Source organism: Podarcis gaigeae (genome assembly GCF_964106915.1).
Source record: "Podarcis gaigeae genome assembly, chromosome: 4".
NCBI lineage: Eukaryota > Metazoa > Chordata > Lepidosauria > Squamata > Lacertidae > Podarcis > Podarcis gaigeae.
Window position 1 is genome coordinate 29,184,595 of NC_139677.1, and position 17,398 is coordinate 29,201,992.

Sequence of the window (17,398 nt, forward strand, 5' to 3'; positions counted from 1 at the left end):
TCGCGGCTCCTCGCGAGGCCGGCAGAGGTGGGTGGGCGGGGCCTCCGCTCGCCGTTCACCTTAGATTGAAGGGGGCGGGGCTTCACCAAAGCCTCCTATTTAAATCGCAACCGGCGCAGGGTTCGTCTTAGGGGCGGGAAGGATTTTATCCGATTTAAGGCGATATAGATGACAGGATCAGGCGTGCTAAATTCATCCCGTTCTGTTGTTCCATTTTTGTTGTTGCTGTTCCGCCCTACCTTCTAGGCGTTTGCATATAATCTTTATATGTACGTAGAAAATCACGTGCCATCTCTATACCTATTTATACAGTAGAATTGCAATTTGCAACAACCAGTGACCCAGACTCTCGAGCAAACTATCCAAACCCGCGTTCAGTCTGTGAGAGTCTCATGCAAACCTGACTACAGTCCACATGTAATCATGTAATGTTTTTACTATTTGTATAATAATATTTATTTATATGCTGCCCATCTGTCTGGGTTACCCCAGCCACTCTGGGCAGCTTCCAACAAATCAAAACACAAATGTGGAAAGCAGCAAATGTGGTGGTGCATGTTTACCCAGAAGTAAGTCCAACTGATTTCAATGTGACTTGCCCCCTTCAATGGGCAGCCCTACATGCTATGCTGCACAAGTAATGAGTGAAGATGCAAGGTGATAGAATACTTGAACGCAGTGGGTCTTCTTAATAAAGGGGCCTAGATTTTGTTCCAAGTAGGGATCATTAACAGATATGAATGTCTTACTTTGTGTTCAAACTTATACTATCAACATAGTTCTAGCCCAGCTAAAAGGCCCTACCCCTTGTAAGCAATTGTGAAGTTTTGTACATTTGAGCAGTGTACACATATATATTATTTATACACTGAAATAGTAGTGACTGACAGGGAAAGAGATATTTGAGTTGTGCTAGATAGCTCAGTGAAAATGTTGAAAGCTGTTCTGCAGCTGCAAAATGGCAAACCCCATGTTAGGAAAATAACTGAAAATAAACTAGTTCTTGGTATGAGCTTTCGTGTGCATGCACACTTCTTCAGATAGTGTGCATGCACACGAAAGCTCATACCAAGAACTAACTTAGTTGGTCTTTAAGGTGCTACTGGAAGGAATTTTTTTTGTTTTGACTATGGCAGACCAACACGGCTACCTATCTGTAACTGAAAATAAACTGTCAATGTCATGGCTTCATTATCTTTGCTCACTGTGAATGGTGCATCAGTGAACCACCCTGAGACATCCGGATATAGGGTGGTATATAAATTCATTTAATAATAATAATCAGCAGCACATCCCAGAGGCTTCCACCTGCCCCGGCTGCAACAAAACATGTCTCTCCCCTATGGGTAGCTCTACAGCAGGCATAGGCAAACTCAGCCCTCCAGATGGGACTAAACTCCCAGCACTTTTTGTCTTCACCCCACTTCTCCTCCATTGTCTCCCGAGGCAGACAGAATGCCAATCTCGCAGTTTCTTCTGCTTGGTCTTGAGACTTGTAAATCCGGGGACTGTCCCCGGGAAACGAGGGCGTCTGGTGACCTTACTATACAGTATCAGCTTGTTCCCACGACAAATAAACCTGGCTTCTCTTTCTCTACTCAGAATGAACTTGCGTAGAGTTCAAAGGAGATGGGGGGGTGGTTTGTCTGTTTGATTTATTTGTTTGACTGATTGATTTGTCGTTCCGTTTAATTCACAATGCAAAGAATCACACGGCGCCCTTTTACTGTGCAAAAAACCACACAACGTAAGAGCAAAACAAAGCAGAAATAGCGCCTCCCTCGCCCGCGCACCGCCCACCCCCACCCCTGAGGTAAGTGGATATAGGATTGCGGCCTTGGCCTGCCTAACGCCGAGCTGCTGCTGTGGAAACGGCGGCGGTGTCGGAGGTGCTGCTTCGCCAGTTGCCTCCCACCACCCCCTTGCCTGGCCTCTGCCCGAGTCCCGTGACAGCAGGATAGAGCCCTCCTCCGGGCCGAGGAAGTCGTAGGTATCTGCCCCGGCGAGGCGCATCCGCCGCCTCGGCCTTGCTTTCAGCAGCCGCCCCGACCCGCGGCGGAGGCAGCAGCAGCTTCGGCCTTCACCCGAGTGGACCAAAGGAGCCATTTTGTGAGGCGACATCGGGGGCGTCGTCGTCTGCAGCTTGCCGCTTCGTCGCTGTTCCCCCACGCCGAGTCCAGCGGCCGGGAAGCGGGCGCCGCTCCGGCCTTTTCCTTCTTCGCTTTCCGCGCGCCCCTCATGGAAGCGCCTGGGTCGCTGAGGCGGCGCCCTGTTGGCGGCGAGGATCTTTACCGTTGTTGTTATTACCGTCGCCCTCTTTTGAGAGCCGTCGTTCAAAACTGAGAGGAAAGCCGGAGGGAAGGAGGGAGGGGCACCAAGGGAAATCTACACCCCACCCACCCCCGGGATTGCTGGGTCGAACATGGCCGGCGAGCCCCAGAAGAAGCAGCACTTGTCGGCGCTGGTGGGGCACACCAACGGCTTCACCAAGCCCGCTTCCCTGGCAGCTGTGGCCGGCGTCCGAAGCGGGCCGGCCGGCTCTGGAGCTGCTGGTGGAGGGGCCACGTCCAAGAAATTAGTGATCAAGAACTTCAGAGGTGGGTGTGCAAGCGCATCTAGGATGCTGGAGATGGAAGGAGATGTTGGCGTGTGGGACTCGTCTCCCCTGTTTGGGTTTTGTTTTTTTGCAAGTGAACGTGTCGCGCTCATCAACACCCTCATTTCAAACGTTTTGTTCTGATTTCTTGCTCGTCCCCATTTGAATAGCTCGTTTCGAAATGCAACCTGGTTATGTTTTTGTTTCCCACCCCCACCCCTTTGCAGATGTGCTTAAGGGGTTGTCAGATTCAAAGGCGGGATTCTAAAAATGGTGTAAAAGTGGGTTTTCCTTGGGTGACGAGTTAGGGATACAAAATGGTTTCTCCTACACCGTCGGTTTGGGGGTTTTGTTTGCTTGTTTTAATGTTACTGACCTGCCTTGTTTTGCACCTGGGGACATTAGGCAGTCAACATCACAAATGTGGATAGGGTTGTTATTGTTTATTGAATTTATATACCGCCCTATACCCCAGTGGTTATCTCTTAATATCCTTGAAACCTGCCTTTCAGTGCAAGCCTACACACACACACACACACACACACACACACACTCACTCAGAAGTAAGTAAGCCCCACAGACTTCCTCCCAGGGACTTCCTCCCAGGTAAGTATGTATAGGCTTGCAACCCTAGTTGCATTTGAGGATGGGGTTAAAGACAGAAGCTTAATTTCTTGCCCCCAAGCCTCCTGCTATGTTCTTATGGGTGAACCTGCAATTATGAGGATGGGATGGGGCTCTCTAAAAAAAATTTTTGGAGTACATCTTGTGAATGTAGCTCAGAACATTTTCACATGTGGCATTAAAAGTGACATTTGACCTAACAGACAGCAAGCAATTTTAAAACTGATTTGTGAAAACAGTCTTACTTCTCTGTATCTTTTAAGATTCACATATTTTGATCGTAATGCTGTTGACTTATTAATATGAGTCAGCAGAACTCCAGAAGTGTTCCTTGATTTTAAAAAGCTCTTCAGGCATGCAAGAGTGTGTGTATGTGTGTTTGCTTGCATACATACAAGCTTGCTTGTAAATAAACCTGAATGCTGGAAACCTGATATTTACCATACAGATGTACATGCTGTCATCTTAAGTCTGGCTGGGGAGGGCTGGCTCTTTGTCAGGCAGACCAAGGACTCTAAGCAACTTTTCCTTGTTTGACATGCAGGAGTATAAGAGTGTTTGGCACTTTGCCTGGTCAGATCAGTCACTGGCAGCCAATCAGGAGCACAGGCCTCCTTGGCTTGCATTGACGTGTGACATCCATTGCCCTTTCCTCACTTTACTGTCCACATGGGACCTCTCTATAAGAGTGAAACTAGATTTTGTTACTGTTATCACAGAGGCAGTTTTAAGTATCATATTTCCTTCATCTGTTGCTTGGTGTCCTGCTGCATTGTCTGCAGTCCACCAAATGACAGCAAGCTGCTGTGTACTGCATGTTGTTTAATTGTGTCTAACCGCTATCCACTGCTTCCGTACTCTATCATTAACAAATTAGAATCTGTAGACATCCCCTGAAATGTTGAGGAAGTTAAAGTATGCTAAGGAACAACTAATTCTTTCAATCTGAAGTATACACTCTCAAGCATCTATACCTCTCATGTGTCCAAACAAAAAAAATTCCTTCCAGTAGCACCTTAAAGACCAACTAAGTTAGTTCTTGGTATGAGCTTTCGTGTGCATGCACACTTCTTCAGATACGTGTAATACCTGTTGCTGCACATATATTCTAAAATGCACACGTATTTCGTGTGCATGCACACGAAAGCTCATACCAAGAACTAACTTAGTTGGTCTTTAAGGTGCTACTGGAAGAAATTTTTTTTGTTTTGACTATGGCAGACCAACACGGCTACCTATCTGTCTCATGTGTCCAGTTAAACATCTCCAAAAGAGAGATTTCACTCCTATGAAGCTGAGCTTTGTATTTTTTTCACAAAACATTGTTACTTGCCTAAACTTAGTTAGCCAAACCCTTCTTTCTCACCCTTACCCACTTTAGTGCTGCATAACAAATTCAGGGACATATACATACATGATAGTTCATTTTAGAATATATGTGCAGCAACAGGTATTACACGTACAGGGGAATCCTATGCATGTTTCCACAGAAACAAGTCCCAATATGTTCAGTGGGATTCACTCTCAAGTAAGTTTGCACAGAATTGCAGCCTTCATTTGTTAATAGCTTGTTCCGGTAGTAAAATTTTGGTGTTCCTCGTTCATGTGTGTTCCCTCATCATGTGAATTTTTGACCTTTAGAAAAAAATGCTGGATACTGGCAGTTGCATCCAGAGACAGATCCATAATTTTGCAGGTATTAAAAGAATAACAGCAGAGAACATGTGCGATATTAGAAGCAATCCATTCCATATCCTCACATTTTTAAATTAGCTGAAAAAAATGGGTGATTGTGATGAATGGATACAGATGCACAAATTCACCTTCAACTTTTTTAAATAAGAAAAAATGACTCTAAAAATGAAAGGGCTGGAATAAAGGGCACAATGAAATGCTGGTCCAAATTAGTTATGAGGAAGCCAATATCCCTTTAATAAAGTACTGACTATTAACATGTAGAAGTGGAGCACTAATCACCATCAATCAAGTGACAGGAAATGGGATAAAGTACAAATTACACCTGTTCCTTGTACTACATATGCAGCCTAATCCTATGCATGTTTAGTTGAGAGTAAATCCCTTTCAGTTCAGTGGGGCTTACTTCCAAGCATACATAGGACTGAAGTCTTCGTGTGAGAGAGTGATGCACAGAATACTCTTCATGCAGATCATGTGTATATAAGGGTACCCTTTTCTGCACGTTTGAAGTAGTGGTTGAATGACTGCTGATTTGGTGGATTTTTGTATTTTTCAATGTGTGTTTGTATGGAATGGTGTTTCATATAAAGTTTAAAAGGTGTGTGATCTTTTATCACACTGTTTTATTTCCATTTAAAAAGCTCTTTTCTTCATGTTGCCTGTTGCAAAAGGCTGTAATCTCCAAATAAAAATAGAATATGCTTTATTTATCGATTAAGAAACCACACTCAAAATTATAAAGTTGCGAAAGAATATACCATTCCTGACCCCTTGTTCTTTATCTGTTTAATGCAGAGAGACCCACTTTGCCCGATAACTACACTCAGGACACATGGCAGAAGCTTCATGAAGCAGTCAGAGCAATTCAAAGCAGTACATCTATTAAATATAATCTTGAAGAGCTCTACCAAGTAAGAGTTTCGAGGTTTTTTAAAACACTTGTATGAATAAAATGGATATTTTAGAAGTAGCGATTTGGGAGAGTTTCTGTTTGTAACAAAGAATACATCACGTGGAAAACCTGTTCTTGGACATTTCTAATGCCCTGATGCCTAGATTTCTCCCTGCCTAGATTTCTGTGTGCATGGGGTGCATTCAGGTATTTCTATCCTTTACCTGCACCTATGCACCAACTTATTCCTAACTAAATTCAGAACACACCCCATTCCATCTCACCACTCTCCCTCACCCTCACCGCCCCCTCGCGCCACTCACTTTCACCCAGTGTTCTGGCGATCAGGAGAGTCATGCCACGGTGCTGGATGGGAAGGCGCTTTGGTGTGACGCTGCTGACAATCACCAGAGCGAGCGTCTTTTGGTCCAGTGCTTGAACCAGACCAAAAAACAGAACATTCCAGGATCAAAACAGAAGCCGGAATTGGCTTCTGTCATCTAGGATGTCCCAGTAAAAATGGGACAGTTGGGGGATCTGCCTGCAGTGTTGGACCTATGGCAAGAAGCTAAAAAATGAATCTTATTAAAATGTCAGGAGTGGTGTGTTCTTATAGATTTATGAATATACAAGGGGAGCCTGCAAGAAAATAATGCATGGTGGAATTCATTGTTGAGTCCAGCTAGTCAGGCAGTCATGCCTTCTCCCAGGACATGCCATTTCCCCCATTGCACCCAGTATTATCATTTGGGTCTTTTGAACTGTCTGTTTTGGAGCATTTTCTCCATATTATTCTCAGTGCTTGAATGAATTGCTAGTATTCTGTCTGGTGAAGCAGTTGCCCAGAAATCTTCCCATAATTTGAACTGTTTCAAGAATATAGTTAAGTAAGACAAAATAGGTTTACCTAGAAGAGGACGGGGAGATCTGTTGTCTCTCCCTGGGATATCTCTTCCAGAAGTATTCTATCCCTCCTTAAAAATAAAAAGGATCTGAAACCTGGGGGAGGGGAAGGAGGTGGTGGCGGATAACTTGATGATGTTGAACTCTTTCTTTCTCTGTCCTCATATCCCAGGCTGTTGAAAATGTCTGTTCTTATAAAGCATCACCTATGCTGTATAAACAGCTAAGACAAGTCTGTGAAGACCACGTGAAAGCCCAAATACTGCAGTTTAGAGAATATCCTTTTTATATACAAAAAACACAGCTAAACAGTTATTAATAGTTTTAGTGTTCATAAAGTATACACTGTAGTCTCACCAAAGTAAAAATGCTTCACAAAGAATGTAGTTGGAATCTTGAAAAGTAAAGTCTTGTTTATGGTTTAGGTTTGTAGCATGTTGGCATCTTTTCACAGTGATATTGAAGTTAACAAGGCCACCTGCATTCTTAATTTCCCCGGAGTCTTTCTTAGGTCTCTCTTGGCTTAGATTGTGTTCTAGAGTGGAGAATCTATTGCTGACAGTTCTTGAAGATTTGGGGTATGATTAATCATCAGTGCAATAATTTCCTTCGTTCAACTATGCTAAGAATCATATATTCCCCCTCTTGGATGCTTTCAGGGAGACTCCAGATTCTAAGACTTGATGTGGTTGTCACTGTAAAAGTCTAGAAATTCTTCTAATCTGAAGCATTAATTTCTTTCAGAAATGATAGCTCCAAATTCCGGCTAGAATCCCAATCTATATTCATCTCTAGTCTAGAGAGTAACTACTGATATATTGACTAAAAAAAAATAGATAGCTTCCCTTAACCTTTGTAGCACAGATTCTCTCGACAGTCTCCTGTTTTTAAAGAAAATAAACAGATGCTGGCAAGATCACTGCAGACAAATGGTAAGTTATATGTAGTTCATAATGCATATTTCTATTTTTATTTTTTTTAAAGTTGTATCTCGCACATTTCTTTAAGCAGTTCAAAATGATATACATCAGGAATGGGGAACCTGGTATATTTGGACTAAAAGTCCCATCCATTCCAGCCAGGATGGTCTGGGGTCTCAGGGATGATATGATTTGTATTCCAACAACATCTGGAGGTTTACAGGTTTCCCATCGCTGATGTATGATTCTCATTTTTAGCCTCACAGCAGTCCTATGAGGTAGGATAGACTGAGAGATGATTGTTGCCCCATGATCACCCAGTGAACTTTGTGGCTTAGTGTGGAATTTCAACCAGGACCCCCTAGTCATAGTCGATGACACTAGCTACTGTGCAACACAGTTAGCTCATAGAAGCAATTCAGGTTCGCATCTGTTGTTTGACCCCATTAATAAAATTAAGGAAAATTTGTATATGCTTGGCTCAACTCTTAGATTCTTTGTTAAATTAACTAAAAGATATATGTATTTATGACTTGAAAAGGTTTTACAAAAACTGAATGAGAAAGCTGAAGCCAATTATATTCCTTTGGATATATAAACTTTGATCTTTGTAGCACTTTAACAGCTTTTGACTGCTTGAAAAGTTATTGGTTAGCTCTCAGTTCTGTTACTACTAAAACAATTTATCACCAAGTCCCTATGAAATTAAGTATCTGCTTTTGAAAAACGGTTTGTAGCATGATTATATGGGCAATTGTATGAGTTTGGTGTTTTTGCAAAACTGGTCATTACTTTGGTTTCTCTCTTTTTGTGTTGTGAGAGTTTGAAAGACTTTGAAATTCACATCAACTTCGTTTCCTAGCTGCATCCCTGCTTTTTTGCTTCTTCATTTTCCCAATCAAAGAGTGCTTGAGCTGCTACCTAGTTTCACAAATATGAAGTTGCATAACACATTTGAAGCTCGCTGGCTTCAAATTTAATTGCACATTGGTGCAACTCATTAGGAACTAGCTATTTGACTATGGGGAATGTGTGAAATCCCCTTAAGTATTTGAATTACATAAAGTTGCCTTTTTCACCCAAGCAATAATGTTTTGACAAAACTGCAGGAAGTGAGTGGGTTTAAGCTTTGATGTTCCATTGTTTTAAGTCACTTATCAAGTTTATTGGGCCAGAGGTTGGCCCTTTAAGAAAACAAAACTCAGTACAGCTGGCACAGATAAATCTTTTTTGCTAACTCTCCTAAGAAAACTTTTGGCTGGGAAAATAAAAATTAATTAGGAAAATCAGAATGACGTTGTCATCACCAATTAATGCTATTTTGGATTATATTATGTATATTTTGGCTTTATATTAGCTAGCAATATTCATTTAACAAAATTTATATACTGTTTCATTATATATAAATTTTCACATTTAATTGTCATTTGGCCCTATGGATTAATGCCACCCCATATTTGATATGTTTTATGTTAAACTTCTTTAGCAGTCGTGCTCATAAAATATCAAGCTAAGATTATTAATTTTGGATTAGTAACACATTAATGTTGATTAGGATTAAGAGGTTATTGGGAATTGACTATGCAATCACAGCTGCTTCTAAACTGCTGATATTGACTAAGATAAGCAATATTATGTCTATCATGGGCCTATTTTACTGCTTTTTACTCAAATTATTACAACTCTAGGAAACATATATACGTTTAAGAACACCTTAAAATTCTTATTTGTTGGTGATCATATACTGTATAAATTCTTTCTTGGCTTGTAGATTCTCGTGATGAAACTTCAAGCTATATTCTGAATGTATAATAACCCTAGGTATTGATGAGTATAGGAAATCAGGAAATGTGACATATATGGCAGAGGTAATGCATAAGCAAAGAAGATTAATTCTTTCTTTATGGGTTTTTTTTTTTGCAGATCATGATTAGAAGCATTTTTTTGTTTTTGGACCGTACTTATGTTCTTCAGAATTCAATGCTACCTTCTATATGGTAGGTACAGTATTTAAGTAGTATGTATGTTGGCAGTGTGTGGATCTCTTATCACAGTGTTGGCCATTACGCACCTGCAGTGTGTAATGTGGATATATGGGCTGTAAAATTGCTAGTAAAACGTAAAATTGCTAGTAAAGGAGTCCTTGTACTTTTACACAGGAACTTGTGGCTCTTCAGATGTTGTTGAACTCCTAATCCCACCAGCTCCAGTCAGCATGGGCAATGTTCAGGAATGATTAGAATTGCAGTCCAACAGCATCTGGAGGTCCCTAGGTTCCACAAGCATATACTACTGTCTCTGCTAAAATAAGAATTTTAGCAGGTGATTTCTGCTCCCATTTAACTGATAACCTGCACCCTTAAAATTCTCTTAGAACTTTAATAGCTATTTAGACAGGGCTTCTGTTATGCCCCTTCTGGTTTCATAATCCTAAAAGTGCAAGTAATGCATTTCTGCCAATCTAAATTTCAGCAAAAGGAATGGTTGTTACAGTGGTAACCAGTTCTCAAGCCATGCAAGCATCTATAGTTGAATTATACTAGGAAGCAAACTCGGAGCCTTCACACTGTGGAATAGAAGCATAATATGATTTTAGGTCTATAAGAACATGTAATGTTATATAAAATCAAATTGTAATTAACCTTTTATAATTTTACAGGGATATGGGATTAGAACTTTTTAGAAGCCATATTATTAATGATAAATTAGTTCAAACAAAAACAATTGATGGAATCCTGCTGTTGATTGAACGAGAACGGAATGGTGAAGCTGTAGATAGAAGCTTGTTACGAAGTCTGTTAAGTATGCTGTCTGATTTGCAAGTAAGTATAAAAGCCAAATATGTACAATGCTACAGGCAAGTAAACAGACTCCTTTTTGTTCTGCTTTTCTGGATGGGAATGTGTAGAAAGTTGAGGCCTTCCTGTCAGTTTGCATTTCTTAGTGCAGAACGTATTGATCTGATGTGTAGAGATCTTTCTTCTACTTAATTCAAGAGGGTGCTGGAAGCTTCTCTCTGTGAAAGAAACAAGCAGAAGGTTCATGTTGTTTGGGTTATTCCTTCAGAGAAGCTGAGTACAGCTGGTTTGAACTGGTTCTGTTATCTTTTCTGTCAAGGTCATGCTGACTATAAAAGTAAGGCCAGAAGGAGCCTAGGTTTCACTTTCTCTTTATATCTCTTTTCCTTCTGGTGTGGTCATCTGTACATAGATAGTGTTAAGGTTTAGACTTATTATAAGTTGTTGTAAGTTTAAGTTAAGTCTGCTGCAACTGGATTTCTTATGGACATTGCCAATCCTGAATATATGGGATTTGTGACCATTATGCACATTTGTTTTCAGTAGCAGTAAAGCTCTGCTGGATGAATTACAATTGCCTCTGGTCTATTTTTTTGGAATCCTGCAACGTGTTGTGAGCAACTTGCTTCAGAGTGGGCTTTCCTATCATCTCAGTATGCAGTGGCTATACTGGTGACTGGGAGCAGCCACTGAGACCATATAACAGCAGTCCTCAAAGCCCTACATAGGCTCCCAGTACATTTCTGAGCACAATTCAGTGTGTTGGTGCTGACCTTTAAAGCCCTAAACAGCCTTGGCCCTATATACTTGAAGGAGCATTTCCACCCCCATCGTTCAGCCCAGATACTGAGGTCCTCCTCCAAGGATCTTCTGCTGGTTCCCTCACTGCAAGAAGCGAAGTTACAGGGGAACCAGGCAGAGGGCCTTCTCAGAATTGGCGCCCACCCTGTGGAATGCCTGCCCATAAGATATTAAGGAGATGAGTAATTATACAGCATTTAGGAAACATCTGAAGGCAGCCCTGTATAGGGAAGCTTTTTAAGGTTTAATGTTCTACTATGTTTTTATATGTGCTGGAAGTTGCCCAGAGTGGCTGGGGCAGCCCAGTCAGATGGGCAGGATACAAATAATAAATTATTATTTTATTTTATTATTTTATTTTATTTTATTTTATTATTATCACTAAGGCAGTGTTTTGAGGTAGGAATGAAAGTCTTTTTGAACACAGGCAACCTCCCATTTACATGGAGGTTACATTCCAAGGCACCCCATTCTGCCCCTTTTTGTGACTTTTTGGATCACTTCCTGGTTTGGCTCGATGCACATTTGCACGGTTGCGCACATATTGAAGCTTTCTTTAAACTAAGCATAACGTTAACCATAGTTTTGGGTTTGGACAGCACATCATACCATTAGCTCCTTCACTTGGGAGAGGTAAGGGGGGAGCATGCAAGGCTGAGAGTCGTTGTGGATTGTTCTTCCTTATGCATGTCACCCTAAATCATATCTTAGTGTGATTTGTGAATAACACGTTATATCCAAACCTGGAGAAACTCTGGTTCGTCTACCTAAAGTTTAGTGGAACAAACCAACTTCAAATAGCGTAGGCTATGCTTTCTGATCTCATACTGTTTTCTTAAACCATAGTTAAAATTAACCACAGTTTCAGATTAGAATGTAGCAGCAAACCTCAATTAGTAGAAAGAGGAAGTGAAAGCTTTTGATTTTCTCTTTGTGCCCATACTGAAGGAGAATGAAAAAAGGAAATGCAATAATTTTGTAAAACTAGCTCAAGTGATATTTCTTCACTATTAGTTCCCTAATTGTAAGTAGGAATATTTCCTATGCCACAGGGTTGTTTGAAAAATTAATGAAATTAGTCTGCATCTATATTGGAACTATTTTTCTTGTAAAAACAATGTAAACATTTAAGATGTGGAATTGTTTTTTACACTTCAGTTGTTTTATGGTTGTACCTATTTTATTTGTTTTTGTTTTTATTCTATTTTATTTGTTTTCATTGTTGTAACCCGTCCTGGGATCTTATTGTAAATGGTGGGTGTCAGGGAACTGCCATTGGAGCTAGAGGCGGAGGGAAGGCTCCAGAGGGATGCCGGAGAGGGTCCCAGTAGGGAGAGAGGCAGCCCATCTGCTGGGGAAGGAAATCAGCGTGACACCAGTGGAGAAGGGGGGCAGATGGGGGAATCGGAGAGGAGGCTCCAGGACTCCTCGCCGGAAACCAGCGGGGAGAGCACGGGTCCTCCGCTGCCCACACCCTCCCTGCGCAGAAGACTTCCGCGCAGGGAGAGTAGGAGGAGACTTGGCGTCAAAGAACGTCTTTGCTGGAAGAAGTTCAAGAAACGCCCACTGACGGATTCTGCCAGCGACTGAGACAGCCACGAAGTGAAGGGCTGTCCAGACAGAAAGGGTTCAACTAGGTAACCTAGCCAGGAGTGGCGGCAACTTACGCACGAGCAACCCCTAGAACCATTACAGCGGGTAATCTAAATAAATGAATGAATGAATAAAACAGCCTGCATTTAGAAGAAAACTGCATAGAAGCTACGTTTTATCTTTTATTGACAAATTGCTGTACAATTTAGGCACTAATCTGATAAACTACATTAATGTGTCTCTTAAATAGGTTTATAAAGATGCATTTGAACAAAGGTTCTTGGAAGATACAAATCGTTTATATACTGCAGAAGGCCAAAGATTAATGCAAGAAAGAGAGGTATGAAGTTAAACAAAATGTAGTAGGAATTGTTCCCAATATGAGTTCATATGCTTGAGTGGGAGTTGTATTTGGCAGAATTGTTCAATAACTCTATGCATATGAACAAAAAAGTCATAATAATGCATAGCAATTACCTTTTGAAACAGTTTTGTTGTTAAATATATGCTGTATATATAAACATGGGATTTTTGTATATTTGAGGGATTACAGCCAAAGGAAAGCAGTAAAATAGCATAAAAATTATATAAATAGCCAATAATCTGGCTTCCACGTGACTGTGTTTGAGAATTTAGATGTTTCCAATTCCATGCAAAGAAAATCTGACCTCGGTATATAGAGATACATTTCTAAATATTTATTTACAAATATTTATAAATGTGATTCTGAAGTGGTGTACAAAATTTATAAAACATGCAGTATTTTGTACCTCTCGTAAGAGAAGCTGAAGTAATCATGAATGTGAGTACTGAGATAGCATGGCTGAAGGCAAAAACCTCTCCAGAGAGAGGCTTCATGTTGACATCATGGATGGCAGGTCAAGGTCAGCCGTGCTGTCCACAGCCTGCTTCTGCTGCAAACTTGCAGAGCTATTTTTCTGAGAATTCAACCCTGCAGATGTGTCTGGACTGAAAGCAGTGTGTGCATTTCTGGATTGTTCCTACTGCTGTAAAAATATTAATATCTCCTCAATTCTCTCTTTTGGGGGGTGGGGTGAGTATCTGGCAGGTTAGATTAAAACTGCCATTTGTGTATTTTGAGAATCCTTGCTGCAATAATTACTTTTGGTTCATAGAAAAAGAACTGAAATCACAATGAATAGCAGTTTTACTTTCTCTTGTTATTACTGCCTGCCTGTTGTGATCGAAAGCTGGGGTGCGATAAAAGGATTACGACAAATAAATGAGCAGAGCCATCAATGCATATAGTTATCTATATGATTACATGAGCATATGGTCATGCTGTTTTACTCTTTAGTAACTTTTAGACACTGCTTGTCCTTTTGTAGAACAAAATTCCCTTCGATATATCTTTTTATTATTATTTGACAGGTCCCAGAATACCTTCACCATGTTAACAAACGTTTAGAAGAAGAAGCAGATCGAGTAGTGACATATTTAGACCACAGCACACAGTGAGTACCACTTACCTTTTTTCTTTAATACAAGGTTTCTGTTTGCTTTAAAAGTTGGTTCTATAGAAAACTGCACAACACTCTTTATATCTAAAGGGGTAGTGGTGACACCTTTTATAAATTATATTTAAATTATGTTCTTGAAATTACGCTCTTGAAATAGAAGCAAAAGGTATTTGGGTAAGCTTAGCAATGTTTGGAGTTTTGGAATTCTGTCTATTACATAACACTCAATTTAGATTATCTGTTCATTAATAATTAACTTTAATGATAACATCTGTAATTGTAGTTACAGATAGGGGAAGAGCTGTAGCTTAGTAGTAGTGTCTGCTTCCATGCATGGCATCTCCAGGATGGGAGAGAGAACCTTGTCTAAAATCTTAGGCAACTGTTGCCAGCCATTGTAGACAATACTAAGTTAGATGGACCTATGTCTGACAGTGTAAGGCAGCTCTTTGTGTTCCTAATTATCACCTGTTTTTGTTCTGAAAGTTACAAGAGGAGCTTTGGCTTACTGCAGCTGCAAGATAACATTTTGCTTTTTGCAATGCAAGTCTGGATTACACCTCCTTGTGTTTTTCAAATGAGGACTGTGAACAATTTGGCTGCAGCACCAGTTCCAGGGAGCTAGTCAGGGCAATAAATATAATGCAGCCGAATATGGGCAGCCATCAGCACCAGTGGAAAAGCATCAAGGTAGTAGCAAGTTAGAAAGCTGTTTGCCCTGGCCTCCTTACTGTGTTGTCAGGCTATTCCCGCACCACTTTTCAACTCCAGAAATCTGAAGCTCCATAGTAAATTACTCAGTAAACAACAGTAACAAGTATACATGTAGAAAGCCAGCAGAGATTTGACTGTATTGTACCAAATGTCACATGTAGAACTATATACCTGTTGGCAGAAATTGTGTTTGTGTGCTTGGTGCAATCAATGCATTCCTGGCACCCATGGGACAAGTTTGTTCCCTAGAGGCCAACCAAGGTGGCTGCTCTAGACAAGCTGAGAGGTTAATAGATAAGGCCTTTGGGGACATCTGGCAATGGCAGATTTCAAAGAACCAGGGTGGCTGCACCTCCGCTATCATGGAAGATGAGCGTCTTTGGCACGGAAGATGGGCTTGTGGGCTTCCCGCAGACATCTGATTGCCCACTGTGAGAACTGGATGCTAGACTAGATGGGCTTTTGCTCTGATGCAGAAGGACTCTTCTTACATTTGTGTATCCTTTTTGACTTCCCCCAAGATCTTTATTAATGAATGCTCATTACTGAAGCGTTGTATATCATCATTTCTTTAAATACTTAATTTGCTGGTCTGATTACTCTCAGTTTGGCAGCGAAATGGGGCCAACTATAAATAAGGTACTGGTTTCTGCATACTTGAGAGTTATGCAGAAGTATACTCGTTTGTAAATTTCACGGAATAAAGAAAACACAGCTGCTATCTTTGCTCAGTGGCTTCTAGAGCCTATGGAATGTTGAAGGTGTAATTTGGTCAGGGATTGACCTCCTTGAACTCCTAAAATCTTTTAGAAGCTTGAGAATAGGGATTACAACTGATGTGCATCTCTCCTCTCTGCACTGCATGGGCAGTTTTCTGGAAGGAGGAAAGAAAAAAAGGACACCCCCCTCATTTTTCGATTTAGAAACTCTTCTATTGCTTTACAACAATAATGTGTTCAGGTTTGAGCCTGGTATCCTGAACCCGAGCTCTTTAACACAGTAAAGGAAGGTTTCAGGAACATGGAACATGGAAAAAGAAATCCTTGTTATCCTGAAACTTTACCTCTTCATAAATAATAGTAGGCTAGAGTGCTCCTGTAGGGAGCAAGAATATACTGGGGATAAACTAACGTTCTGTAGCTTATTGGAGTTCTCTGATGGTTCCCTCTCATGGTGAAGCAGAGCACCATGATAACTAGTAGGGCAGCAAAATGGGGCCACTCAGAGACAAGACAAATCTGCAAGTATTCAAGCAAAAGTACATAAGTGAAAAGAGAACTTGACAGCATGATTCAGGTTTAAGCCCTTGATGTGGCAGATGTCCACTTGCTGTCCTTCAACCTGCTGGACAGTTAATCTAGATTCTGTACACACTTTTCATAGGTGCTTTAAGTAGACAGTATAACACCACCTACAGAACTCTATAGTTCTCCTGCTAAGCTCTATATACATTTAGGATTAATACATAACAGTAAGTGCCTTCTTTCTCATATTTAAGTTTTTCCTTTTGATTAGTGTAAAGATCACGATGATTCTACATCAGTAATCGCTGGGTTGTTAACTGAATACTTTCGTTCTGCTATACTGTCCCTCTGTGTATGTAGTTAAACATAGAGTTGGTGAACCTAAGATCTGTATTTTACCTACAATTGTACATGCAACCAAGAGTGTACACTTGCACACCTTTTGAAGGCTCTTCCTCCTAAATTGTACAGGTATTCATAGATTCTTTTTCTTGCCTTAAACAGGAAGCCACTCATTGCTTGTGTGGAGAGGCAGCTTTTAGGAGAGCACTTATCAGCTGTTTTGCAAAAAGGTACTTTTTTCTAATTAGCTTTTTTTTTATAAGCTGCATAATCTGGTCACATTTTATGGGAAACTGAAAACAGATTGTACAGCTGCCTCTTTGGCCTGGGAAAAGCCATTGGAACAAACAAGTATTCTTAAAATACGATGGCCAATACACATTCCCACACACAACTGGCAACAAATAATGTAAGCAAACCCTTTTCAGAGCAATAAAAGTTAAGGGATATGTATAAATTTTCATAAAATTGTTCATAAAACTGGCTAACATTGTATGTGAAGGAGTTGCCAGGAATGCTGGGTCACGGATAGTTCTCTGAAAACTGCTTATTTAATCGCAGACCTCTATAACTGACAGAGCTCTTTCTTGGTGCTATAGCAATAACAGGGCTGTATTTTTCCATGAACTAAAATCCCCTGAAATATTTTAAATTCAACAGGCTGATAGTTTTGTTAGGACAAGCTGTTGCAAATCTAGCCCATTAGAATTCCACAGCCAATCCATTTGGATATAGTACCTTAAAAATCTATGTATATGAGAGACAGAAACTCAGTTTGTATATAAAGCACTT

General features: G+C 40.6%; 1 protein-coding gene and 1 long non-coding RNA gene across 2 annotated transcripts in view; one reads left to right on the forward strand and one right to left on the reverse strand.

The window, feature by feature from the left end:
* Nucleotides 1-1,247: 1,247 nt before the first annotated feature.
* LOC310843040 lies at nt 1,248-5,706 on the reverse strand. Its single transcript, XR_014563484.1, has 2 exons — nt 4,456-5,706; nt 1,248-4,188 (listed from the first exon to the last, which is right to left on the reverse strand). It is a non-coding gene; the product is annotated as an uncharacterized lncRNA (long non-coding RNA).
* Nucleotides 1,802-17,398, forward strand: part of CUL4A (cullin 4A) — a 31,819-nt gene continuing 16,222 nt past the window's right edge. Inside the window, exons 1-9 of the mRNA XM_083735280.1 lie at nt 1,802-2,597; nt 5,714-5,829; nt 6,886-6,989; nt 7,576-7,645; nt 9,557-9,630; nt 10,293-10,455; nt 13,076-13,165; nt 14,218-14,300; nt 16,769-16,836. Coding sequence (XP_083591406.1) covers nt 2,423-2,597; nt 5,714-5,829; nt 6,886-6,989; nt 7,576-7,645; nt 9,557-9,630; nt 10,293-10,455; nt 13,076-13,165; nt 14,218-14,300; nt 16,769-16,836 — 943 coding nt within the window. The 5' untranslated portion in view covers nt 1,802-2,422. The remainder of the gene's footprint in view (nt 2,598-5,713; nt 5,830-6,885; nt 6,990-7,575; nt 7,646-9,556; nt 9,631-10,292; nt 10,456-13,075; nt 13,166-14,217; nt 14,301-16,768; nt 16,837-17,398) is intronic.